The 19004-nt window shown below is 40.8% G+C and overlaps 1 protein-coding gene across 2 annotated transcripts in view; it reads right to left on the reverse strand.

The window, feature by feature from the left end:
* SLC7A11 (solute carrier family 7 member 11) overlaps positions 1–18325 on the reverse strand; it is a 58832-nt gene extending 40507 nt beyond the window's left edge. For both annotated transcript variants that reach the window (XM_058803123.1, XM_058803124.1), the window contains exons 1-4: positions 18049–18325; positions 15713–15839; positions 11071–11186; positions 2631–2756 (exon numbers count right to left, since the gene is read on the reverse strand). In XM_058803123.1, coding sequence (XP_058659106.1) covers positions 2631–2756; positions 11071–11186; positions 15713–15839; positions 18049–18325 — 646 coding nt within the window. The remainder of the gene's footprint in view (positions 1–2630; positions 2757–11070; positions 11187–15712; positions 15840–18048) is intronic.
* Positions 18326–19004: the final 679 nt, after the last annotated feature.

A 19004-nucleotide genomic window follows, 5' to 3' on the forward strand; every position in this document is an offset into this window, starting at 1 on the left:
TTCACTGACATGAAGTTCTGCCCCTTGACCTTAAATTCTGACCCAACCCTCACAGCCATAATCTGCCAGCAATTGTAAAAGGCTTTGTGGAATCTGTATTCATGCAATAGGAGAATTTGACCTATTAGTTTATTTCAAAGCATGCTGAGCTTGATGACACTCACTGCTCTGTCATTTCCAGCAGTGACTTACATCAACATGAAAGAGCAGAATGAGCTCAGTAGTTTTTTATGTGGAAAATTTCACTTGTTCAACATTTTAATCAGAAGGCACTTTGCTGGCGTTTCATTCAGAAGAAACATTTATAAGATAAATAAACCCAAAATTCTAGAAATTTCTACCATTGAAAAATGAGTTTAGTAACCCCCAACCACGATAATCAATACTGTATTAATATTACATCAAGTAAGAATTATCTATATATCTATAAATGCAAATGTGGAACACTTTTGTTATGCTCTCATTCATTTACAAAGCGCTTTATGGTTTGTAAAATGTCCCTACCATATCCCAAATTTCCTGAGAAGCAATGATCCTCCACAAATATGGAGCAGGAAGAAACTTAATTAATTCAGATTTAAATTAGCAATGAGTCAAATCCTCTACCTTTGGTCTGGTTTTACTAAGCCTTCAGTCAAAATCCCTGTTGAAGCAGAGACTTTTTGGTTAAGGGAGGAACTGTGGCCAGAAGAAGGTCCCAGTGGAGAATCAGGGACACTTAGCTGAGCTACATCAGGGCAACAACCCCCAAGGGTTGGAGCAGGTTTGACCTGCTCCAAAGGTCTAGAAAAAGTGGGGTGGATGGGAACAGAGAGAAATTTTACACATTTCATATGTCACGTGCGAGACTGTCCTGGGTTGGCTGTATGGTGCTTTTACCCCCAATCGTCTTGTTCTGTTTATGCTGAATAGTAAGTTTTGCACCTTTAAGACTTATTGCAAGGAGTGAAGGGGGGAGAGAAGTGCAGGTTTTTTTCCTCCAGACACTGCTCTCACGCCCCACATTCCTCCTCCTGGACTATTGTAGTCTGTGGACAGACAGCAGGACAGAGTTCTTCTTTTGCTTTTTAGTTAGTGTTAGCTAGCTGAGGCAAAGAAGTTCCCTGGACTGTGTTTTTTTCCCTTTTCTTTGGACCTCTTGAAACTGCTCTGGTCTGAACACCCAGGGGAGCACCGGCAGCTGCAGCTGAGGCCCACCGGGCTGGGCCTGGCCTGCGACATTGCCAGCACTGAGGGACTGACCAGAGACTGAGTGAGCTGCAACCCGGGGACGGGGTTTTCTCAGTTTGTCATCTCTTTTAGATTAGCAAGAAGTCTCATTGTTTGATATTGTTTTAGTTTTATTGTTTAATAAACAGGTTTTTTCCACCTTTCTCCAAAGAAGTATTTTTTCCTCCCGGACCAGTTGCGGGGAGGGGCCGATTAGACCTGCTTTTCCCACCAGAAGTCCTTTAAGAAATTCTTCCCCAAATTTGCTCTAAACCCATACAAATACAGAGACGCAACGACATTGCAAGTGCCAGAAAGAAAGTGAAAAACAAGAAAACAAAAATAGTGAATCAGCAGAGTGCCACACAGGAAAACTTTTATTTCAGAGTCTATGTTAACCACAGAGAGCCTCCTGTCCCTGAGAAACTGAGCTCACTGCACAGACTAACACTGCGCTCTTCACTTGGGTGGGACATAGCCCAAAACTGTGACAGTTTTGTTGGATAAAATCTGCCACCAACACACTCAAGAGGGCTCCTTGCTCTGCCCCTGTGCGCTGCATGGCTGCTGGCGCTCTCTGTGGTTCTTGAGGGAGGGTGACCTGGGGCTTGTCACCATCTCACACCTGCTGCTCAGAGGGCTGGGATGGGAAAGTCTCTACAGGTAGCTGAGCACCTGTCAGTGAAAAGAGGGCCTTTACAAGGACATGTAGTGACAGGAAAAGGGGAAATAGCTATAAACTGACAGAGGGCAGGTTTAGATTACGTGTTAGGAAAAAATCTGCCCAGTGACAGTGATGAGGCACTGGAATAGATTGTCCAGAGAAGCAATCCAGGATGCTCTGAAAGTGTTCAAGGCTTTGGATGGGCCTTTGAAACACATGGCCCGGTGGAAGACATCTCTGCCATGGCAGAGGGTTTGAACTAGATGATCTTTAAGGTCCCTTCCAACCCACACCACCGTGTGATTGTGTGGTTCTGTGAATGGGGAGCCCCCTCTAGCACCACACACACACATGTACCATGACTAGGGACTAGCGCAGCCAGAGCAGCCATCCTGCCTGGGCTAGGCATGTGCTCTGGGGAGGTGCATGTGTATCTACCTGCCTTTAAATCCCACTCTGCCCCTTTCACAAAGTTCAGGCCAAAGACAGATTCCAGAAGAAAAGCAGTCCATTTGCTCCTTGGAAAAGCAAGTCTGATTGGAATAGTCTCATTGGCATGCTGAAGGAAATACCATTTCATCCCAGTGTTAGTTCCACTTCTTATCAAAGACATGACAGTACAGAGCCTCAGTTAAGCAAGCACAGACTAATTAAGAGATTTTGCTGCTATAAGCATTATGTGGTGGAGGCAGGTGGGGAAAGACTGCTGAGTGTAAAGATAAAAGCTCTTTAAAAGCATTTACTTTTCATTTCATACCTTTAATTAGCTGGATAACTCCAGGGACTATAATTATCAGAATTGCTACAAGCTTACAAAAGGTAAGGAACATCTGAATGCGGGCGCTCCAGCTGACACTTGTGCTATTCAGGACCATCACCAGTGCTGTGAGGGGGAAGAAGAAAAGTCAGAAAGAAATAATTGTCACAAAATTCTTTGCCAGCAGAGAGGTCACACAAACAACAGATCCTGATGCATTAAAGGAAGTACACCCTGATAACCCTCTCCAGCTCTTGTCCTCCCTCTTCTCCGATCCCCCTTCGAGGTACTGCAACAAAGGCTTGAGCTGAGCCCCTGTGCCTCACCCACTGCACTGACCATCCTTCCATCCCTTCTCTGCCTGACATCCTCCACACCAAACTGCAGCTTCATTGACCCAGAATTGTCAGCTGCTGGTAGACAACAGGCTGCCAGGACACTTCTTGAGATGAAAGAAATTAATTGCCCAACTCTTGTCATTCCAGATTTCTTTGTCAGCGCTGCTTTCAGTAGAGATTTGTATTTTTCATAAACAATAACAATTAATAACCATATTGAACTTTCTCACCCTCACTTAGGCCACACATAAATTTGTTTGTGTGTGGTAAACCAGCTGCTTTACCTCTGGTCCTCTTTTCCATGTTCTCCCCCCTTTTTGCTGTACTACCAGAGAAGCAGGAGGGCCAGAGTGTAAGTACTGTACCCACCTTTGCTAGGAATCAGTAAAGAAACAGAGAGCTTTTACTTCTTGAAAACAAAGCCCAGGTCTGCAGCTCTCCAGCATGTGGAGAGATCAGTGAAAAGGGTATTTACATCCTGCCTGGTCAGCTTGCATCTCCTTCTGGGTCAGGGACAGCATCCTCTAGCATTTCCTACAGCACTGATTGACAGGAGGAGGGCAGGTCTTGTTATTTTAGTGCCACTTATTCTAGATTACTTAAACAGAAGGAGTTTAGAGATTAAAAACAAAAATTTCCCTAAAGAATGGAAGATGGGAGCCATTTTACTAGACGAAAAATCTCTTTCCCCTGCTGCTCCAGGTAAGCATGGTCAAACATGTTCCTCTCTCTCTTTCATGTGGAGCTACTTCATTAGCTCATTTCAATCCTCCTGTAACTCAAGCTCTCTCAAGAGCAGCAGTTTGTGTAAATCAGCCACATCACACATCTCAAGACACAAAAAGCACAATTTGCTAATTTGTAGGAGCTAGCACTGTAAATCTGGCATGGCACAGGCTTTCTGGGAAAAAAAAAACCCACTGATTTATCTCAAGTCTTTTATTTTATACAGTTTCTCTTCACCAGCGAGGTTAAAAAATATTTTAAAATCTTCTCATTTCAACTGAAAGTAATTTGAGTTTAATGGAACCGGGGAAAAATTCCATGTAATCTGGATCCCAATGTATTTTTCATATATTTTTAATAAAATAAAAATTGCAGGGAGAAAAAAAAGTATTTCTCTAGAATTTTTATTTGGGAGATACAGTTCCACTCTCCAATGAGCAATTTACAAGTCAATATATACTCACAACACCACCTAACACAATTTTTTCACCAGAAAAAGATCTTGGAGATCAAAATTTTTACTCAGTTTTGTATCTCACCATATTTCAGAGCTGAAAGCTGAAGTCTTCTGAAGTCACAAAAAAATTTGCTTGGACTTTGCAACATTTCACTTGAGACCCAAACATGCAATGATGTTTCAATCACTTTTCTTTTCTTTTCTTCTTTTTTTTTTTTTTTTTTTTTTGCTTATTACTTCCTTGTATACCTATATTTGACAGGCAACAGAAAATCCCAGGGCCTGATTCATTACTCTGTTGTTCCAATATTACACTGACATATCTTGACTCATTTAAATTTTGAAAGATTCCTTTAGGTTGCTGACTAATATTAGCGCTCTTTGAGTTTCCCCTTCTTTCCCTGAGGCCTGATTACCAACAAGACTAACAACTGTTATTTAAGCAAAATATATTTAAAATATTCATTTGACCAAAAATGCTTAAGTTAGAAAAATCTAGTGCCGTAGTCAAGCACTAGCTTATTTTAATTTTCCTGGAAGACTCAGGATACAATACTTTCCTTCTGTAGGAAGTCAAACCCAGGCATGGACCAGAGCACAAGAAAATGCCAAGGAGGAGTTTTTTTGTGTAAGAGAATCTGCAATTTGATACCCAGTTTACTCAGAGTTCAAGCTGACTGCAGCAATCAGTCTGTCAACCTCACACAGGTCAGAGTAGGTAACATGAATGGGGAGAGCTTCTCCAGGTTTTCTGATGCACTGGTTTTACCTTCCTGATACACATATGAGAAGGTTTCTGGATGGCATGGCCTCGAACACTTCGGGAATGGGTCAGCCACAACTTCTCTGGACAGCCTGAGCCAGTGTCTTACCAGGGACATCAGAAAAATTTCTTCCATATATCTAATCTAAACCAGCCCTTTTCCAGCATGAAGCCATTTCCCCTCATCCTGTTGTCACGGTTTAAGCCCAAATGGAAATTAAACCTGGCAGCAGCTTGCTCAATTCCCCCCTTTCTCCCTGCATCCACCACTGGAATGAGGAGGAGAATCAAAGTAAAACTGGTGGATTGAGAAAAGAACAGTTTAATAATTGAAAACAAAGTAAAATACAGAAATAACACAAAGGATAATAATAATTATTAATATTATTAATAATTATTATTAATAATAATAATTATTATTATTAATAATAATAATAATAATAATAGTAATGAAGAAAAGCAAGTGCTGCCCAATACAATTGCTCACCACCCACTGAACAGAGCCAGAACCCCCATTCCCAAACCCAGATCAGATGCGTTTTCATTTAAATCCTCCCAGTTTATATACCAGGTGTGATGCTCTGTGGTGTGGAATATGCATTTGGTAATCACCTGTCCTGGCTATGCTCCCTCCCAGTTTCTTTTGTGAACCTCCTCACTGGCAGAACATGGAGGCAGGGAAAAATATCCTTGACTATGGGTAAACTGGACTTAGCAAAAAACCAAAACATCACTCTGTTACCAACACCATTCTCATTCCAAATCCAAAACACAGCCCTGTAATAGCTACTGAGAAGAAATTAACATTAACCTGGCTGAAAGGTTCACATCACTGTGTCCTTATTTGTAAATAAGTCCCTTGTAAAAAATCCCTTGATAAAAATGTCCTTTGGTAGTCCTTCACAAGAGTAAGTGCAGAGCTGAAGGACTGCAATAGTAGTAATTCAGGCTGCAGAGCTGAGACTTAAGTGCTTACAAATGCTTAGAAAATTTGAGGCCATTTTTGTTTTAAATTTTATTTTATTGCACTTTTTAGGCTGTAGGAGTTTACAGTCTTCTTTATCATATAATACTACATAATATAAATGCATTATTGTTTATTGTAGACTAATAATAATAATAGTAGTAGTATTTTTTAATAAAATATTCAGTGTTAAGGGTTCTGTGTGCATGACACTTGTCTAGAAATGTGGGACTTACACCAGTACCATAGTACTAATTGTGTGAGCAACTGGGTAGTGAAAGGCAATGGGGAAGTGGAGTCATGAAGAAAGCTGCTAAAAAGCAAAAAAAGATGATGACAGCTGTGCCAGGGCTCAGGAAGGACATTATATTCTGGGACTATGGCCATTAGTCTACACCTCTCTTCAGAATGGGGCCTATTGGAGATATTTAGAGAAGCTGATTGCAGACACTTTGATAAAAGATCACAGCAAATATCAGAAGGAGCAGTTTCTCAGAAAAGGGGAAGTGAAAGGAGGACTCAGGTCTAACTTTTCTAACTAAAAGTCAGGCATTGAGCGTGGCTGCCCACATGAGATAGTTTACCTTCAGGAAGCTCCTCTTTCCCCACTGTATGGGGAGCACATGAGATTACCTAAACTAAACACCTTGCTAAGATGAATCCTAACCAAGCGTAGTGTGGAGGGAGAACAAAATGGGGTACATGAACAGTCAAACACAATGGGAACACCAAGCATGTTTTTTACAATCTCTTCCCTTCCACAGGCACAGCTATAGACAGATAACAAAATCTAATGGGAGAAGCAGCAGTGAGCATTACATCCTGGCCTACTTTTCAGAATATATGTACCATTGCCTCAGCAGGAGACCAAGAAAATGCTTTCCCATAACTTGTCACACTTTTAGGGTCAAGGCATTCAAAAAATGCCAAAAAATACCCTCAATCTGCCGACCCTAATGAGCCAATTAAAAGTCACAGGAAGCAAAAGAGCACCTATCAGAGCATATCTGCAAGAGAATATCAGAGCAGATCCCTGCAAGCCAAGAGACATTTTAATGTAAACTGTTTGTCTGAAGACTGTCAGCAGTAGAGAGTGGCATCTGCAACATCTGCCATGATGAGGGGAAAAAAGGCATCTAATTATAGACACACCTAGACACCAATAAAACCTGGGACTGGAGCATTTGCCAGCAAGCACTGATAGACCTACAGCCAACCACAGTTTTCAAGCATAACTTTAGCTCTAACAGCCAAAGTTTGGGGTATTTGAGTTTGCTAGCAGACTTCTCAAAAGAAAAAAAAAAAAAGAGGGGAAATTATATATTATTGCAGTGTAAAATGCCCAAAATATATGTATGAATTAGTGCAAGAACTCATGTGAGTTGGTAGAGTTAGTGAGTGGTTTTCAGTCTCACAGGTTTTAATGGCTGAAACCTGTTTATCTGCTTCCTGACATGGAGGCCATGTGAAAAGTTTGGAAAAGGCTCAGTTCCTATTCAGGCTACATATCGATAGAAGAGTTTGATACCTTTTGCACAGTCCAATTTATTCCTTCCTGTTACCATTATATTTAAGTTTACCATTAGGAAAAGAATTAATAGATACAAACAAAGCAATATATGAATATAGGGCCTTTTTTGCAATGATAGGCATGATGACAGGATGTTGCTTCATGTGAAGAAGCAACAAATATGGAGCAGTTTACCAACTTTCACTTCAAGAGGTAAATGAGTTTTAAACTCTTTCTCCTAAAAAGACTACCTTCAGCATCAGAACAAAGGTTGACAACCTCCCTTTGCTTTGTGTCCTGGAGCTATTTTGGCCTGCTGGAACAAAGCAGGGAGTTAGAAGGGCTAATCTTCTCCCTGCATTTTTTTCAGCTGTCCTTCCCTGTGCAGGAGCACATCCAGCTTCTCTCTCCTCTAGCTGGCCATTTATTTTCATAAAATTGTAGCAATTAGATCCTGTCTCTGGAAGAGTTCAAGGCCAGGCTGGATGGGGCTTTGAGCAACCTGATCTAGTAGGAGATATCCCTTCCCATGACAGGGTGATCTTAAACATCCTTTCCAACCTAAACCATTCTATGAGCCTATGAATGTATAGTGTAACAAAAATCTTTGAGACATCTGCTCCTCTTTCACATACAGTTAATTAACTGAGTTGAGAAAAAGTTTATGGCAGACTGACAAATTGAGATCTGCATATCCAGTATTTGATCTAGGTTTTTCTCCTTGTGAAGACTTGCTTAAGAAACACCAAGTGAATTTAAGTGATTTATAAGTTTGAAAAGAACAGGAAGGTTTTGCTCAGAGGTTCAGAAAGCTGTGGCATCTGAATAGAGACTCCACACAAGCATCCTTCTCTCTACAGAGACATTGAAATGTTTGGACATTTTGGTTGGTTGGTCATGGTAAAAAGAAAATAAACCATAATAAAGACAACTAAAAATGAAAGCAGCATATTGTGGAACAGAAAATTTGTTTTTACAGATTGTTCAAGATTGCTCTGAACAGGTGATTTTGAGGGGAATTTTGTGCCCAGCATATGTCTTTTTCTAATAAATAATAAAGCCAGGACAAGGGATTTTTTAAATGTCACTGTGACCAGTAGTTGCATTTTAACTTTAATCTGATCTACATCTCCTTTGCACTGTCTTTCTGTCTTTCTTTTTTCACTGAAGAGGCACAGAATGGCTCCAGCCCCTCTACAAGAAATATTTTTTGGCAGCTGGTAGAGAAGCAATAGTATTTGTTACTCCTCAGCATAATCCTGGTTGCATCCACCTCAGTCAACCTTTTAATAATAGGCTCCAGATGCATCAGTGGAGATACAGGTGGGCAGAAAAACAAAAAAGGAAAGAGAAAATCTGTACTGTGACAAGGACCAAAAAAACTGGGCTACAATGCCAGTGAGGGTTTAAAAAACTCTCATGCTGGAGATTTCAAGGCCAGTTTTGACAAACATCTGTAAGAAATTGTTTAGATAACACTGATTGTGTTTGGGATCAGGGGATCACCTGAAGATTTTTCAAATTTCTCCCTCTCCTTTCTAGTACAATGAGAAATGACAAGGAAAAACTTCGAGCCAAGGACAGAGTTCAGTGGTGCATCCCACTGCCTTTCCCCATGCAATAAAGACATATACACAATCTGTGCTGTCTCATCAGGCAAGGAAGGAAAAGGGACCAGGCATGGGTAAGAAAAAGGCATGTCATCTCACCTTCTGATTAACTTAAAATTTGAAGTGGAAACAAACACTACCTTTTGCACCGTTATATTGAATTACAAGATCTCCAGAGCTCCAAAGTGTCTGTTCAGCTCAGCACCCTAATCTTACCTGTCACTCTGCCTACATGCCCAACACCAAACATTTGTAGCAATTACCACCACAGCATGATTCTTACCACACAAGGATAACATTCAGACACTCTGGGATCCTTGAGATTAATTGCAGCATGAGTTCTACGAACTACTACAAATGAAACTCCACTGTAGAACATACTGCAAATAATGAAGCCCCAGTCTGACACATCATTGTTTTTCTCAGCATCATCCCATTCACCACTACAAGTTTTCTACAAGAATCCCTTCTTTCAGTGAAATGCCAGCTCACCCTAACTGTGCTGTACACACCCACTCTGAACAGAAGCATCTGACCTCCCCTGTCTCTTTAGGCTGTGATTATTTCAGCCTAACTCCACCTCCCCTGCAATGCTACTTATTTGTTCAATTATTTTGCCAAGCCCTGGCCTATCATACAGATTTTCACTTAAATTAAAAGTAATAAAAACATATTTCAAATTGTTCAGCTATTGTGCTTGAATCACATGCAATTAACAAAATGCTTTGATGGAGTCCTCACTTAATATTCCTTTTGTCTCAGTGACCTTAATGTTACTGAACATCTGTTTCACTCCTATCTTGCACTGAAATGTTTTAGACAGATGTAGCTGAAAAAAGTAATTGACCTCAAAATTCAAACCCCTAATTCAATTATTCCTATGAAACCTATAGTTTGTGCATAATTAAGTTGGAAAGGAATGCAGTCACATACTGATATTTTAACACTTCCAGCAGAAAGGAAATCCTACGGACAGAGCTCCCACAAAAAGCCACAGTAACCTGGAGACTGGAAATTTAAATGTCAATTGAACTCCTTGCCCCCAAGAAAAAAAGTCATCTGAACCTATTATTGTGCAAAACTGAAGGGGTCTCCTGTGGGCCTTTGATCATTTTGCATGTCTTAATTCCTTTTTCCAGTCTTTTTGTTTCTGATATGTGCACTGAGCAAATTTAAAGGAACAACCTGTGACTAATTACTCAGGTCTACTCTGCACTCCCTCCCAGCACAGCTGAATTCCAATGTGTGCCCACAAGGAGCATTCTCACCTGTGACCAGGCAGACCTGGAAACAAGCCTCTAATGCTACAAGCTCCAGAGTCCCAGTCCCATCATTTTTTGTGCCCTCCCATTGCATGCATCCTCCACACTAGCCCAGGTACACTGTAAGGCCTCTAGTCTCAGGGTAGTGCCCCCTCTTTCTACTGCAAATATTGGCTTTCTGTGACCCTAAATGATCCCTTTTACACTAACTACAGAGTTAGCAAGTGTAGGACAACAAGTCAGCAACAACCATGCACCAGGCCGTATGTTCTGCTCTCAGAATTCAGTTCCTGCTTTCTGAACCACAAGTGCCTCAACAAGGATTATTGCCAGGATGGAAAGAGTGGGACTGGGGAAGATGACCTCATGTTGCTGTCTACACTCAAGAGAACTACATTTCTTCATGACATCATATTTGGCATTCAGTTGCCTCCTAAAACCAAGGTAGAGCAAAGCACTTAAAGAAGGTAATCATTCTTCCATATCTCTGGCACTGCCTCGCCGTCTCCTAGGGACTGAAATTGCTTCTACAAAAATAATGAAAATTTGGCCATAAATTCAAGTGGCAACAGAATCAGCCTTGATAATAGATTTTCCCAGCCATTGATAAAGTCTGCTGTTCTTTTTGCTCCTGCGTTTGTTCACAAACACACACACCCAGGCAAAATGTCACACAGGTGTCCCTGGCATTGGATGCACAGTAATTAATGATTTACACCAAACAACAACCTGCTCAGTGTGCTATATATTTTTTTTTAATTTATATAATCTTTACCCCCCCCCCCCCCCAACCTAAAATGGGACACTTACTGATGCCAACAGCTGTGATAAGTTTAATCGCAAGTTCTGGGATTTCACACTGCATAAAGAAAGGCTCCAAGATGTAGCGTCCAAATGCCAATGATATCACTGCTGTGGCAGCAGGGCTGGAGGGAAAGGAAAACAAAGTCACAAAATTAATCTGTGATAGTACATAGTTATTATTCTTACTGGATCATACTGTAGCTTCACTATCAGAGAACTGTGAACCTTAATTTTGGTGCTTCCTTGTAGCTTTGCTGACATGCACCACAGCTTCTGAATGTAGCAGAACATTCTTGACAGCAACACTTCTTACCAGGGTGGCTCTTACAGCTTCCACGTTGCAAAGCAGTCATAATCAAAAAGGAAAAGTATCAATAGAAATCTTCATTCATTCACTTGAAGTGAACATAGCCAGTGAGAGTAATAGCAGATTTGTCTTTACAAACCATCTCTGGGTCTGCTGGTAGATAAAACTAGCACCGGGAGATAAAAGAAACTATGGGAAGGATTACACTGATTGATGAATGGAAAAAGATATTTGCTTTTACAAATGAACTTTAGGTTTGCTGATAAATGAAATTAGACATTGAAAGATGAAAGAAACGATGGGGAATAAAATCCCCTAGATTCCACAAGAATTAAAAATTAAAAGGGGAGGTTGTACTTTAGAGGGGAATCTTCGGTATTAGGCATATGGGGAAGTCTGTACCTCTCAAGTACCTCAGACAATGGGGAAAGAGAGAAGGAAAATGTGGCTGGGAAATTGGGATAAAAAGGAGGCTGTGTCCTCCAAAAATCTGAGAGACCTCAGGGCAATGCCTCATGGCTTCTCCCTTTTTTTGAACAAAGTAAAAGGATTCCTCTGTCTCCTTCTTGGACATAAACCTCTGATGTTTGTGGATTAATTTTCCTAACAGCAGGATCAGATTACATGGGCAACACCCTGCTCAAAAGTCAGTGAATTTTAATGGCCAGCTATACCTCACCCCTCAGAGACAAAAGCAAATGAAATTCATTCACAGTGAGAATTCTGGTTTACTAAAATAAGCATCCAAAATCTACCCAGATCTTTTATTAACTTCTGGGACAGTCCAAATGGGATTTTCTAAAATACAAACAGAATATTTTTCTTTTATTGACTAACAATTTCCTAACACTGCAGCTGAAAGCAAAAATCCCTGTAGCAAACCATAGAATACCATAAAACAAAGGAATATGAAAAAATACATAATATTTCTTTATTTGGTCAGTTAGTGCTTTTCATAGTAAGAATTAAGCTCTCCAAAACCCCACAAAGTTGTTACATTTACAAATTTGAAATGCTCATAATATTTTTACAGCCTTTCCGTTTGAGGGAAGCTAATTGTTTGACAGAAGCCTTAGCACTGACACACATTAGTAGCAAATTAGCCTGTGCCTGCATGTTACTGTTCATGTTCCATTTGGGAGGACATTTTCACTCTTTTTAGGACAGCTGGTGGCATCTGTGTTTTATCACATACATACTGTAGGACAAAAGGACACATGATTCTCAAAGGATTTCTGAGTTGAACAAGAGTCCATGCAAATTTCTTGTGAAAAAATCTGCAACACCTCACTTCACAGAATTTTGATCAAAATTCTATGGAACAGGGTAAAAATTCTGCAGAGACGTTGTTGTTCTCCATCAAACAATAAAAGAATTTCCCACAAGGGAGTTGCACCCTGGAAACAAAACTCACTTTCTTTGTGCTATGACTCAAGCCAGAAGTCACACACTGTGTTGGACCAAGCTGCAGAGCAGGACAGAACAGAACAATCTGCCTCAGTAAGTTTCTGCATGGATGAGCAAGGGCTGCTGCATGAGCATCTCCCACGCATGGGGATGTTTTCTTCTCACTGGCCAAAAAATGGCTTTACAAATTTTGTCTGGATTTTCACAGACATTTATTGACGTTACCTATTTCTAATTCATATCAGAAGATCATCAGGCTTCTGGCTTTCAAGTACTGCAGGCAGCCTGCCATAAGTGGTTTTGGAGTACCCTAGATCAGATGAAAGATCAGATCTTTGGAGCTGTCCCAGACTTTTTTCCTTGGTCCCAGCTCCTTTCCCCAGAACTTGGATCTTGCCCTCCCATTTCAAGGAAAAGCCTTTTTAAAGAAGCTATCTATACCACCACTATGTTTCTAAAAGCATAGCTCCTAAATGGCACCTCTAATAAAAAGCTCTGACATTCCCATGTCTTGGGGGAGATGTTGCTGGCAGCCCAGTCAATCAGTGGAGGGGGAAGTTCAAAGAGTGAAACAGTATTAAAAAAACACACAGATGAGTGTTTAGGGACATAGCTGAGTGGTGGACTCAGCAGTACTGAGTTAATGGTTGGACTCAAGGATCTTGGAGGTCTTTTCCAGCCTTTCTGATCCTATGCTTTTCCTTTTGCTACAGTGCTCAATAGCTGTGTGTTCAGGAGCAGGTAGAAAGTGCATGACCAGCTTTCACTGAAGGGCAAGGATATAGGAAGACACCAGATGAGGACCAAGACAGGGTCCCAGCACATACCACAGGTGAGCCAGGCACCTGGCAGCACACTCTGATCCAGCCTTTGTTTAGCAACCACCACAGTGAAACTCTACAGACCATGCGGTCACACTGCTGTCTTCCTTTGTTTGAAAAGTAGTTGTTGGGGTTTTTTTAAAGGTACATAAATATGTATAAAATACACACAACCTGGCTTTGGGAGAGAAAAATGTTCACACTGAGTGCACTGAGTGAGAAGCAGTGCAATGCAAGGCAGAACTAGTTGGTATATGGGCAGAGTAGTTAAGTGTGTCCTCCACTGTCAAGTAGCAGCTTTAAAGAGATATATGAGAGCAGGAAATGTCTGTTTTGGTTGTGACTCCTCTGTGTGATAATCCTGCAATTTTTCAGGATTATCACACTCAGGGAGTGTGATACTCCTGCAATTTTTCAGAAGCAAAATCAGTCTAGCTGAGACGTGTGTGTGCAACTTCATCTGCTGAAAACAAAAAATAAACATATAAGCGGTCTCAAGTTCTTTGATGGTAGCAGTCAATTAGTTTCCTGATGCAGGAGTCAGATATAAAACTCCACACAGAGTTTCAGCAGTGCTGCTCTGGTCGTTGCAAGTTATAACACGTATGGCTTCCTCACAGCCTCTCACACTGGGTGATTAAAGAATCCACTGATGTTCTCTCCCATGCAACACGATTATTTTCTGGGTGTGGGGCAGATCACGATGACTAAGAGCATTTATACAACACTCCTGGGACACTGTTGTATGTAAAAAAGTAATTATTTTGGGAGGAAAGGAATTTATGATGCCTGGTTTCTCGTGGGTGTTGTGCCTAGGTTAATAAGTTCCCTCTGCCGAACCAGGTGCAGATTAAGAGGGAGATTTCTATTACTGTTCCCTTTTGTTGATTCTCTGATGTGAAATGATATAGCTGTTCACAGAGACCTGTGAAAACATAGTTCTCATTCCACTGCCTGATTTTCCTTCTTGGCAAAAAGTCCATACAGTTGAGACATCTGCCCTTTCATCACATTTGATGGAAATGATGCAGTTAATTCAAAGGTTACATTTTGGTGGGGAGGTTGTGTTGGACCATCTGACGTACAAAACTATTTCCTCTGGAAACAACACAAGGGTTTATAGACTCATAATGACTCAGCACCGTCAGCACTTCTAAACTCCACAATCTATGCTAGGACTTGTCAGTGTTATGTAAACGTGGCTGTGATTTGAAATCATGCTTGTGCCTCATTTGTGACTAATCTGCTGATTGCAGAGGAGGGGGAAGAAGCGCTAACCAGCCTGAGGCAGGGGATGGAGCATTCCCAAAGTTATTTTGTATAAGTGAGTTGCCCTGCTCTACAGGTATCAAGATCTCAGCACAACTGTAAAAACAGAGAGGCTACACGTGAGTTTGAGATGTTGATCCATTTACATTATGAAAGTTTATTTTATATGATTCAACACTTTCATATTGTAATTCTTCTGCACAAAGGCTGCATGAGTCACAGGTTTACACACCAAGGCAACATATTGGACATTTTAGGTATGTGAAGACAATGTTTCTTTATTCGGTCAGTCAGTGTTTTTCAGAGTAAGAGTCAAGTTCTCCAACACCCCACAAAAACAAAAAATCAGGGCCCCAATCTGACATATAAATCATATATATGGTGCCCCTAACTCTGAAAACTACTGGACAACAGTCTCACCAGGAGTTATTCCTGTATCCATAGACAACAGTAATTGCTCCAGAAGGTAGTGCCAAGACTGAGAAAAGGCAAAGGTGACTTCTCTTTTTCACTGTACCATATCTAGGTATGGCTAACAACATTATTAGTGATATCAATGGACATAGTAAGCTTACCAAAATGAAGGCAATTTATTGAATTTTTGTGTCAGGGAGTTTTCTTATTTCCCCCATATATACACACGTGTCTCCTTGAACATTTCAAAGCTGATGAGCAGAATAGCATTTTTAAACTCTCTGAAGCAATCATAGTGAAAGAACACAGTTGACTGACCTAAATATATTTAATTTTTCTATTATTTTTTGCCCAGCATATATCAGAGATTTTTTCTTTATGACTGACAAGTGCAGTGCCATCAGAAAAGAAAGAGTCTTGATACACTTACCGAATGATGAGGAGTTCAACCCAGACCCTCACAAATGCAGGCAATGGGCCAAAGGCCTCCAGGATATAGGTGTAGTGACCACCAGACTTCTTAATGCATGTTCCTAGTTCAGCATAGCAGAGGGCACCTGTGAGAATTCAACAGTGCCAACATGAGAGATATCCAGAAATACCTATCAAAACAGTTATAGCCTAAACAACGGAGCTTCCATGGCATCACAACTACTTTTTATATTTTTTAATTTTTTTCCAATTAATTTTGTAAGTTTTAATTCACTCAGTTAGACATGCAGTAAACCAAACCATTTATCCAGTTATATTTAAAGCCTCTGGACAAGCTATTTGCAATTACTACTGTGCTACTCGATACCTTGTGAAGAAGGACAAAAAATTGGGGTGTCACACCAGCCACCATACTTCTCAGGCAGCCAGATTGCACTACTAAATGAAAGATTTCTGACACAATTGCTTGTTATCAAAGGCTGATCTACTCCTTTCAGCCTTAGAGATGCCTGGCTCCAACTCTGAAGGTCTAAAAACTGTATTGCCTCTCCTCAGCCATGGGCAAAGGCAACCAAATGGCCAAAATTGCTTGGGACTTTGCAAAAATGTGGCAACTTTTTATCTGCTATTCTCTAGCTCAGCTGAAGATGTGTTTAAAGGAATCCTTACAGCCACATTAAAAAAAGGTCTCTCTGAATTTTCTTTTGCTAGCCTCTTCTGTTGAGATTCAGGATGAAATTAAATTGTGTTTTAATATAAGTTATAAACATAGCCTCAGCAAGACCTTACGTGACCTCTACATGTGATTTAACTATAAGTCACACAAGGAACTAAAATCCAAAATATTAAAAAAAAAAAGCAACAACCAAAAAAACAAACAATCAATCTGTAACAGGTCCATTCTGAGAACAAGATACTATGTTTTGCTGTGCTAATTTCCACAGTTCTTCATATCTAGAGGTCTGGAAAATGACTTAAAAAATCTGTTTGATAAAAGAGAGGGGGTTTTTTTGTTGTTGTTTTGATTTGGGGTTTTTGTGGTTTTCTGCTTGGGTTTTGGTTTTGTTTTTTTTTTGTTTGTTTGTTTGTTTGTTTGTTTGGGTTTTTTTGGTACAGACTTTATCTCACAGCCAGAATAACTTTACTACTGCTAAAGTTATAGCCATTAAGGCAGTGCTTAAGCAAATTCTGGGTGAAGTAACTCAAAAGACCAAGGTCTTTTGACAGGGTTACAAATAGGATCTGAGGTTTTTCTTGATAGCAGAATTTTGTTGCAGGCAGATCTTCCATATTTGTACAAGAGATTGTGCTGCACATTTATCACTTGACCCAAATGGGTCCTAACTTACTCGACTGTTTGGCCTGGGTGGGTTTAGCATGTGAAGAATATTTCTTTTAAGTTCAGAGCCAATTTACAAGGTGGCATTTGCATGTTCCGCCTATTAAGTAGACACTCAGTCTCTCTTTGTCCTCTTCACCTCCTGCCAGTAAACAAGCAGTTTCCCTTTCAAATAAAGCCAATATTCATGTTACTTCTTCAGTTTCTTTGAGATTAACTCATTAAATAGGTCAATGAACCCTCTGTCCCACAGAGGCCAGGGTGGGGTTTTCCACTCTGAATGAGGGTTTTGTTTTGTACAGAACAACTTAACTGGACTTCTTCACAATTCAACACTCTTCAAGAATACAAAGAATCAAACAAAAACACTCCCACAATATGCAGGCCAGCAATCAAACTCCCAGGGCAGATTTGCTTCCATCACACTGGTTTTTGTAGCCAAATCTTTCAAAGCAACATCATGAGCGAGGAAGGAAGAGCTGGGAAGAGAGGTTATTAGTATTATTGCTTTGCTCCCCTTCATGCCAATACAGCTTACCTACAGTAGGAATTATTCCTCTCAGACCTTGCTCTAGCCTCTGGGGAACTAGGTTGAGCTGTCTAAACATTTCAGTGGTGTTCAAGAAGTGTGTTCATCCAGCTGCCAGGGCTTTACAAGCAAACCATAAATACATCTTACAGACAGGAGAAAAACATACAGCACTTTCTATAGGGAAAAATGCTCATTTAGTTTTCCTGTTCCTTTAGGAACCCATTAAAAAAAAAATTTAAATTTATGCTTCCAGCTTTCACCAGCTGGTGCCGGGAGTTGGGGGACAGGGGTTGCAAATCTTTGCACCCTCCACAAACCCATCATGAAGCACAGACCTTCTGTAGTCCCATTGGCGCTCAAGCTCTGCACTCTGACTTCCTATCCAATAGTAAAATCAGAGAAATAATCACAACAATTCTCCAGCTGCCCCTCTAGACCAATTAGAAACTTTTCAGGGACTTACCAAAAAGCGAGAGGATACCACACACTGTCCAGACAGTCAAGGACATGCCCACGCTGCCTGTGTTCTTCAGGATGCCTTTGGGAGAGATGAAGATGCCAGCTCCAATGATAGTGCCAATTATGATGGATATCCCCCTCAAAAGTGTCACTTTCTTCTTCAGCACAACTTTTCCCTGCCGGGCCGGCTGTCCGCTGTCCAGAGAGGACAACTTGCCATTAGCTTGTCCCTGCAAGTAGCTTCCATTAGAGACCGTGGGCACAGCAGCTTTCCTAAACATGCTACAGTGCCACCAGCACTCTGCTGGCAAGCACAGGCAGAAAAGTTTTCAGCAGAAACTGAAGAGGTTTTTTTCCTTCTCTATGTAGCCAACTACTTTGTCTCTTCCTGTTTTATCTTTCCAGCTGCTCCTACACACAGGTAACAAGCTCTTAAAGAGTCTGTGAGCCCTTCCTGTGATCCAAGCCCAGCTCAGGAACACCTGCGTTTTCACACTGTGGTACTGCCCTATCATTGGAAACCAGCTCAGCTTCCGCATGGACTTGTATTTAAGCTCTTGTCATACCAAGTTACTCTAGCTGAATGATGATGCAAATTCTCCAGGTTTGCATCAGCCATTTGAGAAACCGCTGGCATTACTCAGCATTTCTTTTTTTTTTTCTTTCTTTTTTTGGTTGTTGTTTTTCCTCCCCCCCCTCCCTTTTTTTTTTTTTTTTTCTTTTTAAACTGTAGGGGCATGTTGTGCAACTGACCTGGGGGTGGTGAGAAGAACAAAGCACTCGCAAGCAACTCGAGCCAAACCTCACCAATCAATGCAAGCATATCACCCTCGACACCCTGAAACACACTCCCAATTTTTTAAAGCAGCTCAGAGCCAGAAACAAAAGCCTGCCTAAACATAAAGCTCGTCAGAGCACAAGGGGAAAAGAAATCAAACAGGATACGTCATCCCTGGGTCT

This window comes from Ammospiza caudacuta, chromosome 4 (genome assembly GCF_027887145.1).
Source record: "Ammospiza caudacuta isolate bAmmCau1 chromosome 4, bAmmCau1.pri, whole genome shotgun sequence".
NCBI lineage: Eukaryota > Metazoa > Chordata > Aves > Passeriformes > Passerellidae > Ammospiza > Ammospiza caudacuta.